General features: G+C 43.0%; 1 protein-coding gene across 6 annotated transcripts in view; it reads left to right on the top strand.

Moving 5' to 3' along the window:
• CPNE1 (copine 1) overlaps positions 1–24,042 on the top strand; it is a 50,705-nt gene that overhangs the window by 18,765 nt on the left and 7,898 nt on the right. For 5 of the 6 annotated variants that reach the window (XR_005603488.1, XM_039563600.1, XM_039563598.1 and 2 more), the window contains 12 exons: positions 8,686–8,814; positions 9,310–9,489; positions 10,238–10,312; positions 10,520–10,591; positions 11,260–11,343; positions 11,792–11,881; positions 18,703–18,801; positions 19,814–19,900; positions 19,996–20,055; positions 20,496–20,629; positions 21,224–21,278; positions 21,357–21,408. Coding sequence is in view for 5 of the 6 variants with exons in the window: in XM_039563600.1 (XP_039419534.1) it covers positions 8,686–8,814; positions 9,310–9,489; positions 10,238–10,312; positions 10,520–10,591; positions 11,260–11,343; positions 11,792–11,881; positions 18,703–18,801; positions 19,814–19,900; positions 19,996–20,055; positions 20,496–20,629; positions 21,224–21,278; positions 21,357–21,408 (1,117 nt within the window). In the remaining variant the exon portion in view is untranslated. The remainder of the gene's footprint in view (positions 1–8,685; positions 8,815–9,309; positions 9,490–10,237; positions 10,313–10,519; positions 10,592–11,259; positions 11,344–11,791; positions 11,882–18,702; positions 18,802–19,813; positions 19,901–19,995; positions 20,056–20,495; positions 20,630–21,223; positions 21,279–21,356; positions 21,409–24,042) is intronic. The other variant, XM_039563601.1, reaches the window with a different exon arrangement.

The following is a 24,042-nucleotide window of genomic DNA, read 5'->3' as shown; positions in this document are numbered from 1 at the left end:
TCAAAGAAATCAATTTCCTGGGAGTACTGCAAAACCAATATTAAGCTTTGGGCTTTTTTCTGGATCATGTTTTGTGATCATGTTTGAGATTAAAGTAGAAGAAGAAAGCCTGGCTTATGTAATGTGAAGGGGTTATGCGATTCTTAAAGTGTGAGAAATTGAAAGGTCACTTCTGCTTTATGTCCTTACTAATTTTTTAGGCAAGAGTTGTCACTGTGCAATAATAACTGCAGAGTGACTGAGAACAGTCTAAGGAATTCCTCTGGTGTATTTCAGTCTTTTCTGGTGATGATTCAGCAAGTGCAGTAAAAAGAAGATGATATGACAAGCTTTTCATTGACTAAGTGGCTGTTGGTATCATGTAGCCACCAAAATTCGTCATGTGATTTTGATAAAATAGCAAAGATCAATAAAATGTATTGCTGGCATACTTGTATTTAAAGTCTTACTTTGAGCTAATGCTGTTCACACAGTATGGACTAGTCTACATAGGTGGACTTAATGTGTTTCTGCCTTGAAGTCACCATGCCTAGTTTTGGAGGAATGGGTAAAGTTATATTGGTGTAGTATAACTACAGGATAGTGGTACTATAGTTTAGATTTCCAGTGTTTGAGAAGGGTAGAGGTTGTGAAAGGGATAGGCAGAATGGATGCTGAGGAACCACTTCAAAAATCATGGGTGCGTGTAAATGAGAAGTGGTGTGTGGAGGTACTTGCTGGTGAAACTGCAATGTGGTCTTTGATCTCAGCTTAAGGAGTTTGGATTGAAAAGTGGAAGATTGAGTGATAGCCAGCGGGATTTACTTGGGGAATGGGACAAAATGTTTAGCTGTTTAGACCTACAGGAGTTTTAAGGGAAAGAACAAGACCTTACTGGAGAAAGGCAAAGATTGCTTGCCTTGTAAAACACACGTTTGGGGTTGTTACAAAGGTCTGTGTGGTTGAGCTGTTAAGTCTGTTTTTCAGTTAAGTTGTTCTTTAAGTTTCAGTAATAAATACTTGAAAATCATGGTTAGGGGAAAGAAAAAGCAGCTGAATAAATATGAAAGGAATGGGGAAAAAAAAGTCTTACCTGGTGGGAGGAGTCAGTGAACACTTCTAGGATTGCAGTTACTATTGTAGCTTAAGTCCAGTGATGGACTCCAAAGCCCCAGCCTGCGTTAAGTTAGTTTTTCAAGGAAATGGGGTTTGATATTCTGCTATTAAATACTGTGAAGAACTTTGAAACATGTTTTCTTTGCATGAAGAGGTTGGTTTAGTAATAGGTTTTGCTTAAGTCCCGGTGTTAATTTGAAACTTTTTATAATTTAGTATGTTCCAAAATATTTGAAATAGTTTCAATGTTCACCTGTCAGTTTCTTAACTTATTTCTGAGAAAAGTTGAGAATATATCTATAGTGAAGGCATGCACGGTCATTTCTTTGAGCTTATTGATCGTGATTAAGGGGGATATTGGTGCTGTACAAGTTAACAGTGAACATTGTACAGGTATAAAGGTGAATTTGTAGAAGGTGCTTTTTCCCCAGAGTTGGGACTTGGCTCTTGGGTGGGAGGAAGCTGCAGTAAAGAAGATGAACTGATTGAAGTTCTTGCTTGCATTTTTTACTGGAAATTACCATCCCATTTGTGATTGTTATGCTTTGTTTCAGCTTGCTTGCTTTTTTTTTTTTTTAACTGTTCTAAGCTTGTTATTTTTGTTGTTATAAATGGGAGCTTTGCCTTCTCAGTCAGTTTCCAGGAGCATCTTGGAGGTTGGGTTGTCAGAGCTTGTACCCATTGGCTGGTTTTGGACACACCACCCCACCCCCATTTTCGTGGTGATACTGGAGCTTCAGGGTTCATGTGGACACAACTCAGTGAGTAGAGCCAGGTTGTACCTTCCTGTGTGTTCAGCAGGTGCGCAGTGGTCAAAAAAGTGTTTGATGAGGCCTGCAGTCCAGTTCTGAGCTTAGGGGCTGGGCTGGGGGTCTTACCCTTGGTCATGGCTCAGAGTTTCAGCATCAGCACAGCCTCTGCTTTTCACCCTGGAGGAAACGTGTCTGTCCACCCTGGGAGGTCTCATCCTTGGAATTAAGGCTGTCTGATGGACCATGGGCACTCTTCACCAGGACAGAATCGAGTTGACAGCGGTTTGTTTAGAAAGTTGTTCTTAATAGTATTCACAGTTCTCTTTCTTTTATAACCATTAGGAGATTTCTTTCAGGTTATATGTCAAATTTGTAATAGCAGTTAATTAACCCCTTGTATGTACAGTGACAGCTTGGAACACAGTATGGAGAATAGTGATTTATTCCCTGCCTGTAGTAATAGTGATCTTAACCCACTTGCATCCCTGCTGCAAACTGCCAGAAATAATGAAATGATAGAAAAAATTGCAGCCATTTGTATTGTCTGCAGAACATCTACGGCTGTGGGATGAGGCTCTGTGGCCCATGGAAGAGCTGTTGTGCTGGAACAGGCCTTTATTGACTAATAATTTGTGGACTGTGGTGCTTCTCATTAGACTCTCTTAATTGCAGTTTAAAATAAAGATGCATGTTAGTGCATCTAGTGATACAAACCTAGCTATATGATTTATTTTAGAGCCTTATGGCGTTCAGGAAAGAAGGATCAAATTATAACTTTTATTTTGATGACACATTCAGAAAGTGATCCTGACCTCAGCACCAGGATCAGCTTTGTAATATCAAAACCCAAAATGTAACAGGCTGCCCCCTCAAAATTGAACTAATAATGAGAGAAAGCATTGCTTCTGCTGGTCTGCGTATTTTGGGATCACGGCAGAAAAAGAGAGAAGGAGTTTTGAAGAAAGTTGGGTGATAACTGGAAGGTGTGGGATTAAACGAAGCAAGAGACAAGGGGGAGGGGACAGGTTTTTGGTAAGTGCAAGATTAATTAATGGAGATGCTCTCTTACATGTGTTGGGTTAATTTCTTGAGTTGCTGGATAGCAAAAGGCCAAGATGATGAAATTTGCAGTAGGGACATCCTGCTGGCACGATTGCTGACATTTGTGCTGGGTTTGTAAGCAGAATGTAAGGCAGGAACTATGGCCAGTCCAGTACAGAGTAAATTCTTTGGAAATCAGCTGTCCTGGAGCACATGCATTAAAGCCTCAAGTTTGAGTTAAACAAGGCGTTAAATTAATGTCTAATATTTGGTGTACACTGAAACAGAGCTGGTTGGGTATTCTGTATAGCGTTATGTACTTAATGAGAATTTATTAGTGTGATTGAATATGAAAAAACTGCAGGTTTTCTTGTGCTGAATCCTCGCTTATATTTCATTTTTATGTGGAACAGCAAAACCAGGCTGACACACAAGGCTGTATTCAGTGATAGTGCTACCATTTTCTCTCCAGAAGATACCACCTCCTGGCACTGCTAAAAATACTGCTGATGGTGTTTGATGCCATGAAGTTATCAGATTTTTTTTTGTCCTCTGGGTGACTGTGGGTTCTGTGAGCTGCCATGCTGGGGTGATCACAGTGCCCCTCTTGCCCAGTGCTCACTGTCTTCACCTCATCCTGTCAGCCTAAAGAGGAGGCTCTGGTCTTCAGGCTTACTGAGGGATGGAAGTGTATAAAACAAACTATGTAATTCAATAATTCTCACGGTGTCCAGCACTTGGTCCTTAGTTAACTAAATGGTGGCTCTCAAACAGGAGGGATAAGTAAAGAGGAGTTTATTTATGCTTCAGGCACCCGTATGTGGTGTTTTGGGGAAATGCAAGACCCTCCAAAGCTCTGAACTGGGACAGTTAAAGCCTTTAATCTCTCTTGGTTTGGAGTTTTCTTCAACCATAAGTGTACAATGCTTTCTTCTCTTACATTTGACTTGCTTTAAGCTTTGGTTAAGCTGAATCACTAGAGGAATAATAAATTTAATATTACAGACTTGTCTATGTGTTGATTTTCTTTATGTTGGAAAGTGTTCTTTTCCGTGTGAAAGGAAGTTGTTTTTTCTGCAGAAATGTGAGAAAGGTTGGAAGTTCTGAAATGCTTATATGAAACTCCAGAAAGCAGCAGGTTGTTAGGTGCTTATTCTTCTGAATGTGTAGCATAGATGTCCTATGGGATTTTCCTAGAATGCAGCTTTTTATTTTTGGTCTTGGTTTGATTGTTTAGGACCAACTTCTTTACTGCTGTACTTCATTTCAGTGTAGAAGAGCTCTGTTGAAAAGTTGAGAGTTATCTTTTTGTATGTATTATACACCTATTGGAGTTTATGATCATCTTTGCAGGGAAAAGGTGGTATGCATAGTAAAAATGATTTTGACTTTTTAAACTGGACCTCAGTTTGGTTGTCTGAACACTTCTTAAAGTGTACCTAGTATGGAGCCATTCTGTGTTTTACTTGAACAAGTGGGCGTGACATCTGGTTGGGCAGTGAAAGACTTCTCTGGAGGATGTGCTTGGGATCTTGCAGATTTCTATGGATAGTATTTTGCTCTAGTGTTGGTAGGGATAACATGGGTGATGTATTACTTTTTTCTTCAAAATGTAGTGTTATATCATGTGCAATTCTAAATAAGAGCAAAAAAAAATAGAGGTACCTGATGGATCTGAAGCTGTGTGTTGGAAACTCTTCCCTTGAGGGAATGTACAGAATTTGGCTCAAGGTGAAACTTCACAGGTGATGGCTCTCACCAGTAAGATCCCCAGGTTGTGGGAGCAGTGGATCAGATGTGTGTGGCTATTGTCCATATAACTGTTGATCATGGAGGTGTAACACAACCTCAGCTGTGTTTTACAAGCTGTTTCAAGCAACAGCACTTACCTGGTGGCTTGCTTACGTTGCCTTTTCATTTGAAACCACTGTACCTAGTAGCTCTGTTTCCTGTATTTTAAAGAGAGTTTGAATTTATTACTTCTTTTGGAGTTTATTTTCACTTGGCAATCTCAATTTCTGTGGCTAGATTAGTTTTGCGACTTCCAGACCATGTGGTACTTTAATGTACTAGTGGCAGTTGGAGGTTGTTAAACTGTCATTATTGCAAGCTGATCTGGGTCAATGTATAATAAATCCTTTATAAATGAAACGTGGTAACTTTGTGGAAAGTAGTTTGCTTTAGCTGCTGGTTTTGCTTTGGAAACAGCTACTGTCTTCTGTGAACCAGAAGGTTCGAGTAGTAGACACCAATATTAGTTATCAAGGCTGGTTGTGAGGGGGAAAATAGAAAAATAATGCATTTTAGATTTTCTGAAACTGTTGGAAAATTTTGAGTGTTGCAACAAATGTAAATAATATTCTGTCATTATAAATAGTGTTGCAAGTCTAAAAACTAAGTTTATTTTGTGTATATGAATGGATACAAATAAGTATGCTCTATGAAAACTCAGTAAAACAACATGAAATGTGGTTTTGAAATGTTGATTCCAGTCTGCAAGCTGAATACAATTGGTGTTCTTGAATGCATGCTGAGGAAAAAGGCGGCTGTTAATAAAAATAATAAAACCCCAAGTTCTTTCAGTTTAATTGCACAAAATTATATGCTTAGCCTGAGATCAGAGCCTTCGTGCACTGTTTGAGCTTAGTAACCACTACAAGATTTTTCTCCCATCATGTGTCTATTGCACAGCACTGGTAAGTGGTGAAGTGTCACTGCTCCGACAGTGTCAGCGCTGGGTGATGCTGTAGTGCTTGTCCCTTGCAGTGAGCTGGCACATGCCAGCTGGGCAGCTTGGAGTAATGAAATGCCAAGATGATGTTGCAGCGTTGTGTGGAAGTGCAAAACAGAGAAAGCATCATAGGCTCCTGCTTAAAGAGGAACAGGCTGGGGGGTTGTGTTAGGTGTGGCGTGGTTCTAAGTCCAAGCACTAATTGCTGGCATTTTGAAAACCTTTGGGATTCTCACTTCTCTTGGAGGAAAGGAACTGGGACTTCATGGAGAGAAGTGGAGATGAAAGCTGATATATTTCACATAAACTAGTCACTTTTTTTATAGAAGGAGAGATGCAATCACTACAGTTTACTATGAGGAATGAAAGTAAATTCCAGAAATCTTACTTTATGGAGGAAAAGAAAAAATTTGAGCCAATATTTTCATAATGAAATCCTGTTAAAAAATCAAGTTGGAGCTAGTTTTTCTAATTGGTGAGGAACATCACTATTTTTTGTTCCCATTAAGTTTTTTTTAATGTGTGTGTGTTTGGGGATGAAAATATGTTAAACTTTTGATCTTTCTAAGTTTTTCAAATGCAGGCAGATTTCCAGAGATTTGTGCTGCTCAATTAACTGCATGAACAGGGTATCTGGGCAAAGATGCTTACCTGCAGGCTAAGCAGGTCTTCAGGCTTGGCTGAAATGGATGCTGTGTCTTAACAGACCAACTACTCCTTGCTCTTGCTGCTGGGATGTCTATGACCAGGATTTTCTTCTGCTGCTATTGAAGGAATGAACTGATCCTGGAGAACCCCATACCGTGTGTTTGGGTAGCCATGACGTGAAAAGAAGGTTGTGTGGGCCCTTCAAGGACATCCATATGCAGTAATATATAAGTAATTACTGGCTGAGGTTTAAACTGGTGTTTTCAGGTTAAAAAAGGGTTTTTTAAAATCTGAATCTGTTAAGGAGCTGTCCATCTTCTTTTCATAAGGTTTCTGTCTGTAGTTGTCAAACCTGCTTTCTTGTTATCCCCTGAGTTGGTGGGGAAGGGAGTACAGCCAGTTAGGACAGTTCCTGCTCAGCCACTCCAAACAGCTGGCCTGGTCGTGCTCTGTTGTGTCTTGGTGGTTATGTGCATCAGTGAGTGCCCTGTGATCTCCTGATGGAGGCAAGAGGATATAGTGGGAAAGGATCCCATGTAGTTTGTGACATCTTCAGTGGTTCAGCAGAACATCTGGGCTGTATTTCAAGGGAAATCCTATGCCATTTCTAAATTTACAACAATCAGATGAGACAGCCTTCTGGGTATTTGGGTACTGGAAGTCAAATCTTTGAAACAGTGGAGTACTTTCATAATTTCATTGCTGTTGATCTGGAGAAGAGATTCAGGTAGCAGATAAGAGGTGATTGGGTTTGAGGACTTGGTCCCTTCACCTCCTGGCTCCATTGTGTGGTTTAACAGTTGCCATCTCAAACTCTTCCTTTTTGATGTCTTTTTATCATGGAATAAATATATGTGGGCTTGTTCTGCATGCAGTTTAAGATCTGCAGTAATGGTTTCCTCCCAGAAATGGACCACTGCTGACAGGGGATGCTAAAGCTTATGGGGAGCTGTTTCTTTGAGGTTAACTTTACTCCTGATTCTTTGAGCTCTAGTGGGGAGGAAAGGTGCCTCCTGTTAGTACAGAAATCTCTGTTGCAGTAGAGAAAAACAGAGGCAAAAATGTTGGCAAAGGAGCCCAGACTAGATGTCCTGATCTTGTTGTCGGAATAGTGGGTGTCAAACAAATTTTTGCTGTTATCTGTAGAACCTCAAATGCACAGATATGAGTCTGTGTGAGATGAAAGCTGGTCTGGTGGAATGGTATGTGGAGATCAAGAAAAAACCTGATAGCTGTGACTTGCAATTTTATGGGAAATGTATTTATTAAAGGCAGCGGTTTCTTTGTGAATCTTACTTGGGGCTGAAGGCGACAGAGTGGAAAATGGATGGCTCCTGCCAGTAGTTTGAACAGTTGACCAGACCACTTCAAACAAGTTTTTTTGAAAATACTGGTGTTAAACAAAACGATGACAATGACCTTAGTTGAAAGCTGCACTATGATTATTTTTGCCTAAAGCTTTGCTAATTTTGTCCTGCTCACTGGAGCACCTGAGTGCCATGCACTGGCGTATTAAGTGACATTGTTAACATTTGTCCAGAGTAGATTGCAGACTGGGATGTCCAAGGGATTAAATGTTATACAATAAAAGCTCTTCTTTTTGAGTTAAATATATACACCCTGAAAGTATGAGGAAGCCATGAGGTACTCGGGTACTAGAAAGCCAAAGCAAGTATTTCCTTATTTTCCAGACTCAGAAGGAGCTTCTCTGTGAAATATTCCTGTTTAAAGCACTTGGTAGAGCCCTCAACCTGTCCAGTCTCTGTAATATTTTGATGCTTGAAGGCTCATCTTCTGATTCAGTTTTGAGAATTATAGCTGTTCCTCAAACAGAAGCTGTCTGCAGTTTAATGTGTAATAAAATTTAGTTATCCTCTGGTTGTGGGATGATGTTACGGTGTTTTGGAAGCCAGCACGGCAAAGCACGTGGGCTTTGTGGCTCCCGTGGGCGAGCAGGGGGAGCTTTGGCAGCGCTTTCATCGCGTGGGGCGGCGACTCTTCGGCGTGGGGCGGTGGCTGCGGCGCTGGCGGGACGGAGGTCCCTGTCCCTGTGCGGGGCTGTGAGCGGCGGTCCCAGGGAGGGGATAACAGGCCCGGCCCTTTGTAGAAACCTGGGGCAGCAGCGCGCACCGAGGCAGAGGGAAGGGCTCCTGCGCGGGGAGCGGGAGCAGCGGGGAGAGCCCGGTAGAAATAGGTGAACTCAACAGCCGAGGGACGGCGGCGGGGCGAGGTGGGCCGCAGTCGGCGCCCGGCTGCGCGGAGGCACCGCGTTCCTCCGCGCCCGCCTGGCCCGGGGCGGGAGAGGCCGCGGAGCGCCGGTAGCCGCGGCCCCGCCCCGCCCGCGCGTGCCTCCGCTCCGCCACACCGGGGGCGCGCGGGGTGCGGGCCGGGCCCTCTGACGCTGTGCTCTGCCCGCAGATGGCCGCGTGCGTGTCCCGGGTGGAGCTGTCCGTGTCCTGCCGGAGCCTCCTCGACAGGGACCTGGGCTCCAGGTCGGACCCCCTCTGCGTCCTGCTGCAGGACGCGGGCGGTGGCCGGTGGGCTGAGGTAAGAGCGGCCGGTGGCCGCGCGCTGCCGGTGGGTGTAAACAGGCCGAGTCTCCCCCTTTCCATCCCGTAGGTTTTCCTGGCAGGTGCATGACATACTTAATTCAGATTTACAATTGGTGGTCAGTCACACTGCCCACACTGAAACCTTCTGTGGTTTCATTAATTGCTGACTTGTTTGCTCAGAGTTGCAGCAGGAGGTTCATTTGCCTGTTACGGTATGACTTGCTCTAGAGCACACACTCCAGAATACAGTGTTTCAGCAATCTTTTCCCCCTAATTTTCAGAATTTTCCCATATGATAGTGTGTATTTTTCAATGCCATTTCTTTTCTTGGGGAGCCATTGATCAGCCTGGTTTGTCACTGAGCACAAGGCATGGTCCAGGGTGTGTAGCCTTGCTGGTGCCTGTGTCCACCTGGTGCAGGTAAAAAGCTGCGTGGGAGAGTATGGGCTTCGTATTCATTATCAACAGCTTTACTCCTGTGTTTGTGCAGCTAGATCGCACGGAAAAGATCAAGAACTGCCAAGACCCTGAATTCTGCAAGAAACTGGTTGTGGACTACTACTTTGAGAAAGTGCAGAAGCTGAAATTCAGCGTGTATGATATTGATAACAAGTCCTTTGATTTAAATGACGATGACTACCTGGGAGGGGTTGAGTGCACACTGGGACAGGTGCGTGTAGACGTGTTAAGTGATGTACAAAATAAGAAGCGAGAGTTGGTTTTATTATAAAAAATGAAGTGAAAATCTGCTTTGTCAAAGGCTTCAACATACTCAAATTTGAAAACACTGTTAAACATGTTCGTGTTACCGTTGAATGTAGTTAGAAAAATCATTATGTTGATCACAAAGCAAAGGTTAGAAATACATGTGGTGTTTAATTAATTGCTTAACTTAGGAGGCACTTGTAGCACTAAAGGCAGTCTGGGAGTAAGGAAGCATGGTGCTTGGAGGGCTCTCATGGAGTTTCCTTTGCACAAAGTTGACCATCAGGTGGTAAATCAGGGGAAATAAGGCTACTCGAGATTCTATGTTCCTTTCCTGAGAAGGGGTTTGTATAGCTAGGCAAGAGAAGAAAAGTGGGATTCATATTATTAAAGAAAGATTCAATAAATTAAATAGTATTTTCTGTTTTTAGCAGCTTTTTGGCTGCTTGTGATGACAATGCCTCTTGTTTCTAAGAGGTAGCAAAAATAGGAAGCTAAAGTTAAGTTTGGAGATGTGTTTGTGGGCACTGTTTCCTGGATAGTGAAAGATCATTTTCAGACTGTTCAGGAGCACAAACTGATGGCTGTCACTGTTGGAAACACATTTAAATCTTTTTAGAACTTTTACAAGAGTTTGAAAACTTTGCACATGAAGAGTAATTCTTTGCTCTTTGTCTAACTTGATATTTTTATTATCTGCCTTTTACCCTTAGGTTGTGTCCAGCTCAGTTTTCACCCGACCGCTGGAATTGAAGCAGGGAAAGCCAGCAGGAAAGGGCACTATTACGGTAAATGAGGTTTTTGTGTGAAAAAACTCTCTCAATATCTTGTCTGGGATAAAGTGGCTTTTCTGGTTGTCTGTCAGTATATCTTCAAATGCTACATGTATACAGGAGAGAGATATTTAAAAGAAACTACAGTTTCTTTTATGGACAAAGTGTAAGCAAAACTGTGATTTCTTGTTTACTTCCCCCCCTCCATTTTCCATGGCATAGATTTCAGCCGAGGAGATTAAAGATACCAGGGTTGTGTACTTGGAAATTGAAGCCCAAAACTTGGACAAAAAGGTATTTATTTTTTAAAAAATTATATTCCATGCTTCTCTAGAAGTTATGTTTTGTACCTTTTGGCCAGGAATCTCTGTGTTTGCAGACATTCAGCTAAGCCAGTAATCCATGTGTAAGCAAAGGCTCACTGTGTTTTGTGTTATTTACAATGGAGTAAACTGGAGACACAATTGCATGTTGAAGACCACAATGTCAAACCAGAAACTCAACTGCCAGGTTTAGGTTTTGAGGTATTATTTTGGCTTTGGAACATTCTGTATATTAATACAGATCAGTTATGTAATTGTCTCCAGTGAGTACTGTAGCTGTGAACTGATATTTCTGTGTTTTTGTTAAAGAAGAAAAGGTGGAAATTTAGGTGTACTGCTCAATGTTATTTTAAGCCAAAGGCCAATACGGGGATTTAGTGACCTAACTTTCAGTTAGTAAAATGAGATGATTTATAGGGACAAAAATGATCTGAGGAGAACTAGGAATTGGAGCTGATAAATTCTGATGACTTACAGAGTGCAGCAGTTTTAAAAAGGAAAATAAAAGTGAGGAAAGAAAACAAATGTATAGTTCGTTTGTTCTTTGTTTGAAGTATTGTATACCAATTAGCTAATTCTTTACTCATTTTGGTAAAATATAGAGGAGGCTGATTACTTCTGGTGGGTTTTTGTTTGCAGGATTTCTTAGGTAAATCGGATCCATTTCTGGAGTTTTACAAGCAGAGCGATGCTGGAACATGGCAGCTTGTGTACAGATCAGAGGTAGTATTTCCACACGATGTTTTCTTTGAGTTGATCAGACAGCTTACTTTTACCAAAAGTGGGAGTCCCACTCTTGGTTATGCTTTGCACCAGTTTTGCAGAGAAAGTTGTATCCTATAAAAAGGTATTCTGCTCACTATGGCTACAGCAGATTGTTTATTTGCTGCCTGGTGACTGGATGGAGCTGAGTGAGGAGTCTGACCATGGACAGCATGCGAGAAGAGGGCCTCTCTTCCTTTTCAATGGTGTTGAGCTTGGCTGTAAAATTTAACTTTACCCAGAGCATCAAGCTTTTATTTCTTACGGAGCTGTTGCTTGGCCATTGATAGGCCAAGGGTTGAACTGGTTGAGGCTGCTCTTAGCTTGCGGTGAAGAGCCCTCATGTCATGATTCCTAGTGAGTTGAATGATGTATTCCTCATGTGACATTATGCTGTAATTTTTTTAAGGTGATCAAGAACAACTTAAATCCATGCTGGAGGAAGTTCAGTGTTCCCTTGCAAACTTTCTGTGGTGGAGATTTTAATAAACCTATCAAGGTAGAGTCTTCAGGAATTCTCTTTGTTGTTCCAAGTCATCCATTCTCTGTTGATGCTGTGAGTTATCAGGTTGTCGAGTCATATTTAAATTATTAGATTGCCTTTCTAGAATTGTAGTGTGGCAGGTAAGTGATTATATGTCTGTTTTAAAACATTATGAGTTGTCAAATTGAGAACTCGGGAAATGCAGAAGTGACACAATTTCCAATTATTAGTCATAAGAAGAATTATAACTGGGCTTTTTTTCACTATTCTGGCCAGGGTTTCAAGTTGAGCTTTGGTGGTGGTGTCTTGTTTGGTTGTTTTGGGTTTTTTTTCATTGTGGCTTTCTAGCACTGTTTCTAAGTTAACTGAGAAGCTTGCAGGTGTTGGACAAACTTGAGTACCTTGGGATACTGACACAAGAGAGGACTTTGAGCATCTATCAGATTTTTCCATTCATGAGACTGGAAGCTTTTCCCCACTCTTTTTCTTTTTCAATTGGAAATTTAGTTTTGAGTCAGAACTGCATTTCTTTGCGGTCTTTTATATGATAACTAATTCTCTGTGGTCCTGGCTTGTGGAGGTTTAGCAGAACAATTACATCTTTTAATATATTTCTACAAAATAAAATCTGATAGCAACTTAATCTGTTAATTTTTCTTCTAAGCAATGCATTGATAATTTAAAGGCATTTAAATCCATAGATGGTTCTGTGTGAATATAATTTCTCTCTACTTATCTAACACCTAAATGCTTTACATTTGCAGAATTTTACTGCTTCATCCTCTCTCTGAAGAAATCTCATGCTGAAAGCTTGATGTGGAAGATTTAGCAAAAAGCATGCATGCTAGTGTTGTTCTTTTTGCAGTATGGCAGGTCCTAAGAATTACTCATCTTGGCCACATCTTTTGTCTCTCTTAAGTATCGTCATTCTCATCTCTCAGGCAACAAATGGGGGAAAAATTTCCTGAGACAAAGGAAAAAAAAAGGAAAAATCCTAACCTCCAACAGGTGTGCTGGGCTTGTTGATAGGTGGCAGTGTTCTAAGTGGTGTTTGTGAGCTCTTATAGGTGGGGAATCAACAGTCTTGGGTCAGAAAGAAGTCATCCTGGTTCAAAAGTGTGCAGCAAGCATGTAGAGGAGGTGGCTAAGAGGTGCATATTGTCATTTGTTAGAACTGACATGACATGGCATGGCTTACACATGCTGTTTGTGGGGCTGTATTTGCTATACCCCAGAAATATTTGTGTTGTTGTTTGGGGTTTTTTTTTGTTTTCTAGAAGCTTTCTGTGCTTTGGAATACACTTTAGAATGACCTGCTTCTTCAAAAGATAACTTTTTGCTGTTCATTTAAGCCAAAATTCTTGATGTGTGTGCAAATAATCTATGAAATTTCCCAATGCAGCTGTGAAATAGGATTAAACTGTTCTTGTCCTTAACAGGCTAGGGAAGTTAGTCAGGGGAGTCTAGACTGACAGGCAGGAGTTTCACTAACAACACTAAAGTATATGATATGCTATTGCACTACTGTTTTATTTTTAATTTGGAATTTATTCCTATACTAGTTTGAAAACAAACCAGTGGGAGGCACCAAGTCGGAATAACAATCTAATAGGGAAATTAAAAAAAAAAAAGGCAGAAACCACTGGTTCAAAGTGACAGAGTCAGGATACAACCTGATGCCCTGTTAGTCAGGGGGGCGGTAGCAGTCCCATAAGATGGTGGCTGCAGTCCTCCTGAAGTGGTGGATGTGGTTCTGTTGAAGCGGTGATCCTGTAGAAGGGGCTGCTCTTCCTCAGAAGGTCCAGTTGTGGCTATGTAGCTCCTGTGCTCTGGGAATCCAGTAGATTCACAGAAAGGGTGTCTGTGGTGTTTGGGATCTCAGATTATATCCAGGATGGAATGCTTGGTTCCTCCCTCTGGGTGGAGCATCTCACAATGGGGTAATGAGTCATGAGGCCAAGTGTTGATTAGGCTCATTAACAGAAGATAGTCCGGAGGGAGTTATCTGTGAGTCATGTGGCAGGACAATGATGGGCCATTAACAGAAGATGGTCCGGAGGGAGGAGGCAAGGAAACACTGCCCCACCTGGTTTCAACAGCTCATGAGGATGGTAATAGAATACACTGCAACCCAGGACAATTCCTTGAAACCTCTTGTTTGAGGCTTCCAAAAATTTACCTAGGAGCAATTATGCATGAAATACTGGTAGTCAGGGAAGGGAGAACTTGAACTTCAGCACAGCGAAAACAGACATTTTGGTGTATCCCTAAACAACAACTTTGCCAGCTGTGTATGAGGATTACATGCTGAATATATGTGTGAACATAAATTTTTTGATCAAATACTACCTAGTGTTATGGTAATTCTTTCTTCATTGTGATGCAGAGTGATGTTCTTGTTCTGTGTTAAGAACAGCTCGTATTTGTAACACAGCCTAATCTTTGTGACAGTTTTGTGAAAAATAAGTGAAAGCAGTGGCTCAGCCCCATAGTTATTTAAATGGCAATAGCAAATGTATCGAATAGAAGTAGCAAAATAGAAGTTTGTGGGTGTTGGTATTCACAGGTTTCATGGCATATACACAAAGGCAAAATAATTTTCTGTTACAGTGCGGGGACTACTGTAACACGCATATCAAACAAGGAGGCTCATGGAAAAGAAATATATATGGACCAATTCTTGATAGATGTTTCAGCGATGTTTATTTTCCCAGCTGCATGGCCGGGGCTCTGCCGAGGAACTGAGGCAGTCACGGGACCCGAGGGTCCTTGCCTGCGCAGGGAACACAAACCAACCAATGGGGAACGAGGCTGAGCAGGGGCAGGGAAACCCCGTGTCTCCCCCCCCAGGGCCCCTCTCCCAGGGCTACATGGCGGGGGGGAGGAACCCCGACATTTCACCTGTTTATTTTTAACAAAAGAGATTTAAAGCTTAACATTGAAAACAACTGGATAAACATAACAAGAACAGTTTTAAAACAAAACAAGCCACCCTCCTGAGTCTTTAAATGTCCAAACAGATTCTCTGGAACATCTTAAGGCTGACAGAAGGGAGACAGAACTCTCTGAGCGTGCTTTGTGGGGAAACTGAGGCAGGAGAGGGTTTAATTTTTTCCCTTCCCCTTTTCATCCCCCCCTCAGCATCGGAGAGGAGTTGTAGGGAAAGGGAATTGTATAGGGAAGCCATGGGGTGAAAAACGGATTGGGAATACACTGGGGGTAATAGGATATAGGGTAAAAGGGAAAGGTGGGATTAGGAAAGGGAGACTGTAGGGGTTGCTTATAATGTAGATATTGTCTAACATGACTACGATTTTTAGCACATATGCTGCCTTTTACAGAAACACCATCAGGCCCAGTGACCTGCGATGCTTGTAACCCTTTTCTACCTAGTACAATTCTGAATTCCACCACCTCTCCATCTCCCAAGCTTGGGATGCATTTTTCAGGGTTATTCTTTTTAATAGCAGTTCTATGCACGAATTATGTCTTGCTGGTTGTCACATCTTGTTATAAAACCATAATTTTGTTTAACATTATACCATTTTACTATTCCTAAAACTTTAGCTACGGTGATCTTTTCTTTTTTCTGAGTGGCTGCTGTTTTCTGTCTTGCTGCATTTTTGCTTTCTCTTTTGTTTTCGCTTGCTCCTGTGTTGGAATTGTCGGGGCTGCTCTTGCCTGTGCGCTCTTCCTGGGGTCGCATTCGGGGCTGCGCGGGCCGGGTTGGGCCGCACTGCTCAGCTCTCTGCAGTCTGCTGCTTCTGCTCTCAGCTGCGCTGCCGCCCCTCTCGGTCGGGCGTTCACGGGGCTCGCTCCACCACGCGCTGCACGGGGCCATGTGGGCACCGCCAGGTCCCGCCGCTCCCGCCGCGCCTCGCTCCACCACCGACACTGCGGCTCGCTTGGCTCCGCCCGCGCGCGGGAACTGCCTCGCTGCTGCTCGCAGAGCGCTCGGTGCACGTGGCCTGGGTCGCACGGTCCCTGCGCCAGGCTTCCCTTCGCCAAGACACAGCTGACATTGTTCAACAGTCTCAGTAATTAAATAATATTCACAAAAATATTCTTCCATCGGCATATATTTTGACTCAAAAATTAACTGGGTTCAAACAGTGTTCCAAAAGTCTTTGGTAAGAATTAAATCCCAAGAAACGTAGAAAAAGTTCTTAAACAACCATGCCAGGAAGTGTTTCAGTTCCTTTTGAGCTTGAATTAAGCTAAAATTTACAAATCGTTGTTCAAGAATCTTTTCAAGTTTAAGATAAATGTCCATATGTGGCTCTGAGAGCCAAGAGTCTTCCCACGGTTCCTCCATAGTTTAGATATGGAATAGCAAAACAAAACCAAGAAGAGGAATCCAAAGTTTCCAGGGTTTACTCACACAAATCAGTTGCTTAGGGATCGGGGATCGTTCTGCTTGCAATTCTCTACCATTTGTTACAGCGGGGATTCTGTAACATGATGTATCAAACCAGGAGTCCCGTGGGAAAGAAATATATATGGACGGATTCTTGCTAGATGTTTCAGAGATGTTTATTTCTCCAGCTGCATGGCCGGGCTCTGCCAAGGAACTCTTCAATCACGGGACCAAGGGTCCTTCTGCCCGCGCAGGGGAACACAAAACAACCAAAGGGGAACGAGGCTGAGCAGGGGCAGAGAAACCCTGTGTCTGTGCCCTCAAGGGCCCCTCTCCCAGGGCTACATGGTGGGGGAAGGGACCCTGACAATTTTCTGTGAATTTTGAAAGTTCTTCTTGTAGATGAAAGGGGCCTTTTCCTTGCTGACTGTATTCCATGGCTCGTTGTGAGTACTGGACAGTTCATTTGCAAAGAAATAATCAGTAAATAACTATACAGTGTCCTGCAGTATTGGAAGGGTTTTTTTTTGCAGCAACACTGCTCTTTGGGCTGCCTGCAGTGAATCTTGGCCAGTCTTAGAAAAAACCCTTGTAAAAAGAGGTTTGTTTTAAGCCATTCTGTGTTGTGAACTAATAACAAAACTGGTTCTTGGCATGGCTATGAGGGGAGCAGGAGCAGGACGGAGGGGAGAGGAGGTGTGTGGAGGTGGCAGCTGCTGAATTCCCTGCAGGTCTCCAGGTGTACTGGCACAAAGGACACCCTTCACTGGGAGTCTGCACTGTGGCTTCTGCACAAGAGCCTCCTTCCTTGGCCTCCCAGGCATGATCCAGTTGCTTTTGGGTGATGTGCAAACATCAGAATTGTTGGGAGAAGCCAAGTGAAGTTCAGGCAGGAGGGGTGGGAGTTGCTTCATGGTAGAGTGTCTAGAAGAGAAGAGATGAAGTGGGGTGGGAAAGGATGGAGGAGGAGAAGGGGGAACAGTCTCTGTGGTATCTTTTGCCCTTAAGACACTGAAGGATGCCATGGTGTTGCTGTTGTGTGCAGGGACAGTGACAAACAACATAGATTGTCAGAGAAGATATGGTAAAAGCCGACCTTTTAATGCCAAACCCCCATCTTTTTATAGCATGGATCGCAAAAGAGAAATTACATGATTGGCCCACTGGTCAACCACCTACCAGTGATAGGCTAAGAGGTATAACCACCCATTTCAAAATATTATTCTTAGTGAACCAAAACATTCCACTTTGTTCTCACAACAGCCCTGCACCTGCAAATGTTTACCAGCTAGCAAACCATCAGACAGATAGCTTGCGTGAGAATGGAGACTTTCACATGAGACAGTAAAAAGTGGAGAATTTTTCTCTGCTAGCCTTCTCAGCATCTACGCCATGGTGCTTCCCATTTAGGTGACTACATTAGGTCATAATTCACTTGGCTGTTTGTATGGGTTTTCCATTGATACCAGTGGAAGATCCCATGTAGATCTTGAGTAGTCCTTAAAGAACCCAGTGTCAAATTCAGATACCTAGCCATTGCATTTGACACCCTTATTGGGGTGTTACCCATGGGTTCATCTTGACCCATTGTCCTTAGGAGAAAGCTGTCACTGTGGTTTATACTGGAGTAGCATCAATTTCTTGATTACTAAAGGCAGATCTCAGAAAGAGAGTCCCTGAATCTGTGTGGCATGTGAGCTTCAGAGGAGGAGAAGGCAGCTGCTTACACTTGTTCCTTAGTTGACTGCTTCTGGAATTACTTGTGTTCTGCAGTCATATGGACTGAATGTGTTAGAAATGCTCCTTACTGGTGATTTTGTGGAGAGCTATGACACCATGTTGCTGTAAGCCATAGTTACTAGTATATTTTCATTTGTAAATGCATTGTTCTTTTGCATTATCTAGTTCTAAAGCCTTCATGCTGATATAAAAATGACTGTTTATTAATAAAGTATTTATAATTTGGTTGGTATAAGATGCAGAAAGAGACAGACTTACTGTTGCATGGAAATTGCAATTTTCCTGTAAATTGATGCTATTGTTGGACAGAAAAAAGAGCATATCTTAGATAACAAAGTTTTAATTTCTTGTTCCCCTTACCCCAGTTGCATATCTTGTCCTGAATGATCTCACATTTACACATCTGGGCTGTGAAATGTTGGGGGCTTTTAATGTTTCTTTAAAATTTTTATTTATTTATTTAATCTCTTATATTTAAACCACGGAAAGATTTTATTTTTCACCATGCATATTTAAGTGGGTGAGGAAGTGAATATGTTCCTCTCTTGAGATTCTCTCTGGCTGTGTGTCTTTGCTCCTGGGTTTCAGTTAGTGATGTGGCCAAAATCCCCAGTCCTGATGGTATGGGGGAGTACACCAGCATAGAGCAGAGCTGTCAGACAGAAGGTGGGGCAGTGAGCCGTGGCCGGTCTCCCTAAGACAGGAAGCCTGCCCATTGCCTGCTCCCTCCTCCTTTCAGGTGCAGTGTGCAGATCATGACAGCGACGGCTCACATGACTTGATAGGCACTTTGGAAACGACCCTGGCGAAGATGCAGACAGCTGGTGCCGGCTCTCTGGTGAGCTTCCTCAGCCTGCTAACTTAGTCCAGAATTCAGGCTTTCAAACCCCCTTTTTAATATTGACCTCAGATATACACTTTTAGTTGTTGCCTCCAAGCATGCATATTTTTGTCTATGTTGTTGTATTACTAAGCCAACATTTGGAAAGAATAAAAACTGGTGTGGGAATTATATTTCTTTGTTTTCTTTGGGTTCTGTTACCATTCTTATTTCTGAAAACATCCTTGAGCCTTTTTTCTGCTGGCCCTGTTGTCTTCTGAGCTACTTTTCCCAGCAGTTCAGCTTGCTTTGGCCTCTGCTGAGTCAAGCGAAAATAAAATTGCTTGTTGGTGCTGTAACAGATGAGTCCAGAAGCACAGCTTGTCTCAGATAATGTTTGTGCTGGAGCTGGTCACCCTCCTGAGCACTCTGGTCACCTTGCCAGCTAACAGAGAGCAGCAGTCCTTCCAAGGGGCACTTGTCTTGGTCGACTGGTCTAGAGTAAGTTGAGTCACATGCTGGTGGTGCTGGTTTTGCTTTGTTGTCTGCAGTGAAAACCTGACATCTCATTCTTTTGGAGATGTCCCACCTGAATTGAGTCAGATGTATTTGCACACAGGATGTAGCCCAGGACTACTCAGTTGCCATCCAGGTTGATGGGTCATAATCCAAAAGTGAGTGGAAGGTTCCTGCCTTTTTTCGAGCCCTTGTGAATTCAGAACCTTGTGAATGCGAGTGAATCCAAACAGGCAGATACTGCCACTGGGAACCTGTGGCCTAGGCTTTTTGGCCTCCCCACCCTGAGATTTTTGCCTTCTCTGCCCAGTGCTGGTGTCAAAAGCACCCCATTTAGCTTGTCAGATAGCAGCCAAAGTAGTTGCAGACCTTCTAAAATTACATTTCTTAATTCTGCTGGGTATTTTGGTAACTCTGAAATTGTGGGATGTGTGACACCGCTTGTTTCAATAATTTGCTCTCCTGTAAAGGCAGATATTTTGGAACTTGCTGCTTCTGTGCTTGCTTTCTGTAGGTGGAATATGAATGCATTCATCCTGAGAAAAAACAAAAGAAAAAGCACTACAAAAACTCTGGCATTATTAGGATAAAATCCTGCAAGGTAGGAAGATTTTTGTTGGGTTTTTTTTTTTACTTCTTTTATTTTCTGATTGTAGTGAAATGAGTAGGTGTAACACTGTCTGTCTGTTTCTCTAGATTGAGACAGAATATTCATTTCTGGACTATGTGATGGGAGGTTGCCAGATTAACTTTACGGTGAGTTGTTCCCCACTGCCTGTATTGGTAGATGACAGGACAAAAGCAGTGAGGTTGTGTTTAGTTTTTATTGGCAGCATGAGTGACTGCAAATGCAGTGTGAATTTGCAGTGATGAAATCTGCAAAACCCAAATAATACTATATTTTTACTTTTTGCGATCAAGTAGCACTTTAATGGAGCTAGGGCTTCTCAAACTTCTTTTGAGAAGTTGGTTCAGTCTGTCAGTGGGAAGGATTGCTACGACTTGGAAATACCTGTACCCAGGTGGGAAAAGGGGTGCAGGCATGTGTGCCTGTCGCTGTGTAGGGCTGCTGTGTGCCTGGGAGGAAAGGAACTGTATGGGCCTGAGCTAACCCCCTGTTTCTGGATATAGTTAGTTCTTTTCATTTGTTTGTGCTGACATATCAGTGACTTGCTGCCATCATGTTGCCTGATCAGGTGGGTGTAGACTTCACTGCCTCCAATGGCGATCCCAAATCACCAGATTCTCTTCACTACATCAGCCCAGATGGGATAAATGAGTACCTGAGTGCCATCTGGAGTGTGGGAAGTGTAGTCCAGGATTATGACACGTATGTAATGATCTTGATTGATCCAGTCACCATGTCACAAATGTGTCCCAACTTGTTCTAGCCCTGCACTGTTTTAATGATTGAGGGCTGCCTTTCCTTGGGAGATCCCTTTAGGAGGTGCTACTGTTTCCTCTTGCTTCTGTCAGTGCTAGGGAGGGCAATGGCAGCTCTTCATAATTTGGCATATTTGCTTGGCTTGTCCCTTTTGACTCCCTTGGTGCTTCAGCTGAGCACTGATCCCTTGTTACAGATGACACATTGCAAACATGAATGTCCTATTTGATTCAGTGGGAATGGGAACATGTTTGTCTGCTTTGTCCTGTAGCCAGGCTGGGGTTGGTCTGGCTTTTCTCCTGCTACTTTGAAATGTCCTGAGAGTCCTGTGGGGTGCTGCACTGAAAGAAATTACCTAGCTCTCAAGCCCAAGCCCGAAAACATTGGATACCTGGTGCCAGGCCATGGGCAGCTAAATGATGTACCAATTCCTTATGGCAGGAATTCTGCCTTGGTCTCCAGTTACTTTTGGTGAATAAAACAGAAGAGTGAGTTATTATAGAATTGCTCTTATTTTTTGTTGCTGCCCTTTCTTTCCAGGGACAAGCTGTTTCCTGCATTTGGGTTTGGTGCTCAGGTTCCTCCTAGCTGGCAGGTAGGACCTTCACAATGCTGGGCCCTTGCTCTGTTGTGTCTGCATTCCCTAACTGTTTGTAATGTCCCATTTCCCAAGGTATCTCATGAGTTTGCTTTGAACTTCAACCCCAGCAACCCTTATTGCCAAGGTGAGGACACCTCCTTATTAATAATGTCACTGGGAGGGGGAGATGTTTGAAGTGCTGTGTTTATTTCATAACTGGTGAAAATCAAATGCAGCACCAAGACATGGGGCAAACATAGATTTACTCTCACCTTGATGCTGACAAAAGCAGATGTGTGTTGATGCAGATTTCTGTGCAAGCGCCATAAGCTCCAGTGAAGGGGTCTAGATTTAATTGATTGTCAGTCTGTGCTAAAATTTTTGTTGCTTCAACTTGGTTACTTCGGCTGGATTACAGGTGGCAGTGGATTCAGCTCAGCCCTGTGCCTGTGCTTAATAAGATTCCAGTGCCACCATCTGCTGAGGCTGTTAGAGACCAAGGTTACTTCACCAGCAATGGGATATGTGTGGATATGTTTGACTGTTCTCTTAAAATTTGTCTTAAAAGCTTGCTTTTTTTCATAGCCATCTTCTTCAGTGGAGGTGCTTTCAGGTTATATTGGCTTTGCATGGCAAGGTTTTGGTAGTGGGGACTACAGGGGTGGCTTCTCTGACAAGCTGCTAGAGGCTTCCCCCATGTCGAATGGAGCTGATGCCAGCTGGCTCCAAGGCAGACTTATCACTGGCAAAGGCCAAGTCCATCAGCGATGGTGGGATAATAGATTTAAGAAGGGGGAAAAAACCCCTGTGTGCCAGCAATCAGAGGGAAGGAGTGAGAGTATGTGAGAGAAGCAATACTGGAAACCTTGAATACAAGGTTGGTAAAGAAGAAGGAGGAGGAAGTGTTTCAGGCACTCAAGCAGAGATTCTCCTGCAGCCTGTGGTGAAGGCCAGGATGAGACAGCTGTGCCCCTGCAGCCCATGGAGGTCCATGGGGGAGCAAATACCCACCACCAGCCCATGGTTGCCCCACCCTGGAGCAGTCTGTTCCTCAGAGAGTGCATTTTGTGGGAGGGACCTACATGGGCAATTCATGAAGATCTGCAGCTTGTGGGAGGCACTCCCATGGGAGAAGTTTATTGAGGATTGTCTCCTGTGGGATTGACCCCATGCTGGGGCAGGGGACGAGTGAGGAGAGACTTTCCTCTGAGTGAGGAAGGAGCAGCAGAGATGACATGAACTGACCACAGCCCCCATTTGCTGTGCCACTGAGGGGAGAGGAGAGAGAGAATTTGGGAGTGAAGTTGAGCCTGAGAAGAGGGGAGGTGAGGGGAAAATGTTTTTAAGACTTAGTTTTTACTTTTCTTCGTCCTATTCTGATTTGATTGGCAACAAATTCAACTGATTTCCCCATGTCAATTTGGCAAAAATGTTTTGCCAATGACAGTGGATGCTGAGCAATCTCCCTGTCTTTACCTTGACCCATGAGCCTTGTTGTATTTTCTCTCCCCTGTCCAGCTGAAGAGTGGGGTGATAAATGGCTTTGGTGGGCACCTCATATCCAGCCAGGATCACCCCACCACACTGCTGTATTTAAGGGCTGCTCCCAATGCTAGATTATGACCTTTAAGGACTAAGATCTCTCTCATCATGCTGTCACACAGAATTGTTCTTGAATGAGCATTTGTCACTTAGTTTTTCTCTTTGGTCTTAGGCCAACAAAAAGTGGAATTAGAGATTCAGTGCTAAAATCCAAGCATTTCTTCTCAGTTCAGCATTGTCTGCCTCACTGGGATCTGGGTCTGTGGTCTTTTAGGTTCTTTGTACAGCAGTTTTGAGTGGTACCATGCTAAAACTTGATGGTGGACAATGTAAACAGCAGTGGCAAATGAAGCTACATCGATACAAGCTAGGAATAGGCCAATTTAGATGGATCCACAGAAGAACATGTACCATTTAAAATAGGAGTTCAAAAATTTTTTTTGTTTAGTTAACCTGAGAAAAGCTTTTTGCATGAAAAAAACCCTTAGATATTGCTATTTCTGTTACAGAAATGGTTGAATCTTCAATCAGAGATTGTTTTCTAAATTCTGCACAAAGAAAATGAAAAGTCAGTGTTCCCGAGAGCTTCTGACCTTGTCTAATTAGAACATAACCAATTAAACAAGATAAATTGACAAGGTAGAAAGGACAAAGTAAACAGTCTTCATCATATCTTTGCTAGATTATTTTTCCTGCAACTTTATAGAATCATAGAATGGTTTGGATTGGAAAGGACATTAAAGATCATCTAGTTTCAACCCCCTGTCATGGGCAGGGAGACCTTTCACTAGGCCAGGTTGCTCAGAGTTCCATCCAGTCTGGCCTTGAACACTTCCAAGGAAGGGGCAGCCACAACTACTCTGGTCAAACCCATTCCAGTGCCTCACCACCCTCAGAGCAAAGAATTTCCTCCTAATGTTGAAATTTCCTCCTAATATTGAAATTTCCTCCTAATAATTGAAACCTACTCTCAGTTTGAATCAATTCCTCTTTGTCCTGTCACTACATGCTCTTGTAAAAAGTCCCTCTCCATTTTTCTTGTAAGCCCCCTTTAGGAGCTGGAAGGCTGCAGTTATGTCACCCCTAAGCCTCCTCTTTTCCAGGCTGAACAAACCCGATTCTCTCAGCCTTTCCTCATAAGAGAGGTGCTCCATCCCCCTGATCAACTTGGTGGCCTCCTCTGGACTGGCTCCAACAGGTCCATGTCTGTCTGGTGCTGAGGACTCCAGAGCTGGAT

This window comes from Corvus cornix, chromosome 20 (assembly GCF_000738735.6).
Source record: "Corvus cornix cornix isolate S_Up_H32 chromosome 20, ASM73873v5, whole genome shotgun sequence".
Classification (NCBI taxonomy): Eukaryota; Metazoa; Chordata; class Aves; order Passeriformes; family Corvidae; genus Corvus; species Corvus cornix.
Note: the sequence above shows the minus strand (reverse complement) of the source record. Positions and strands in the feature narration are given on the sequence as shown.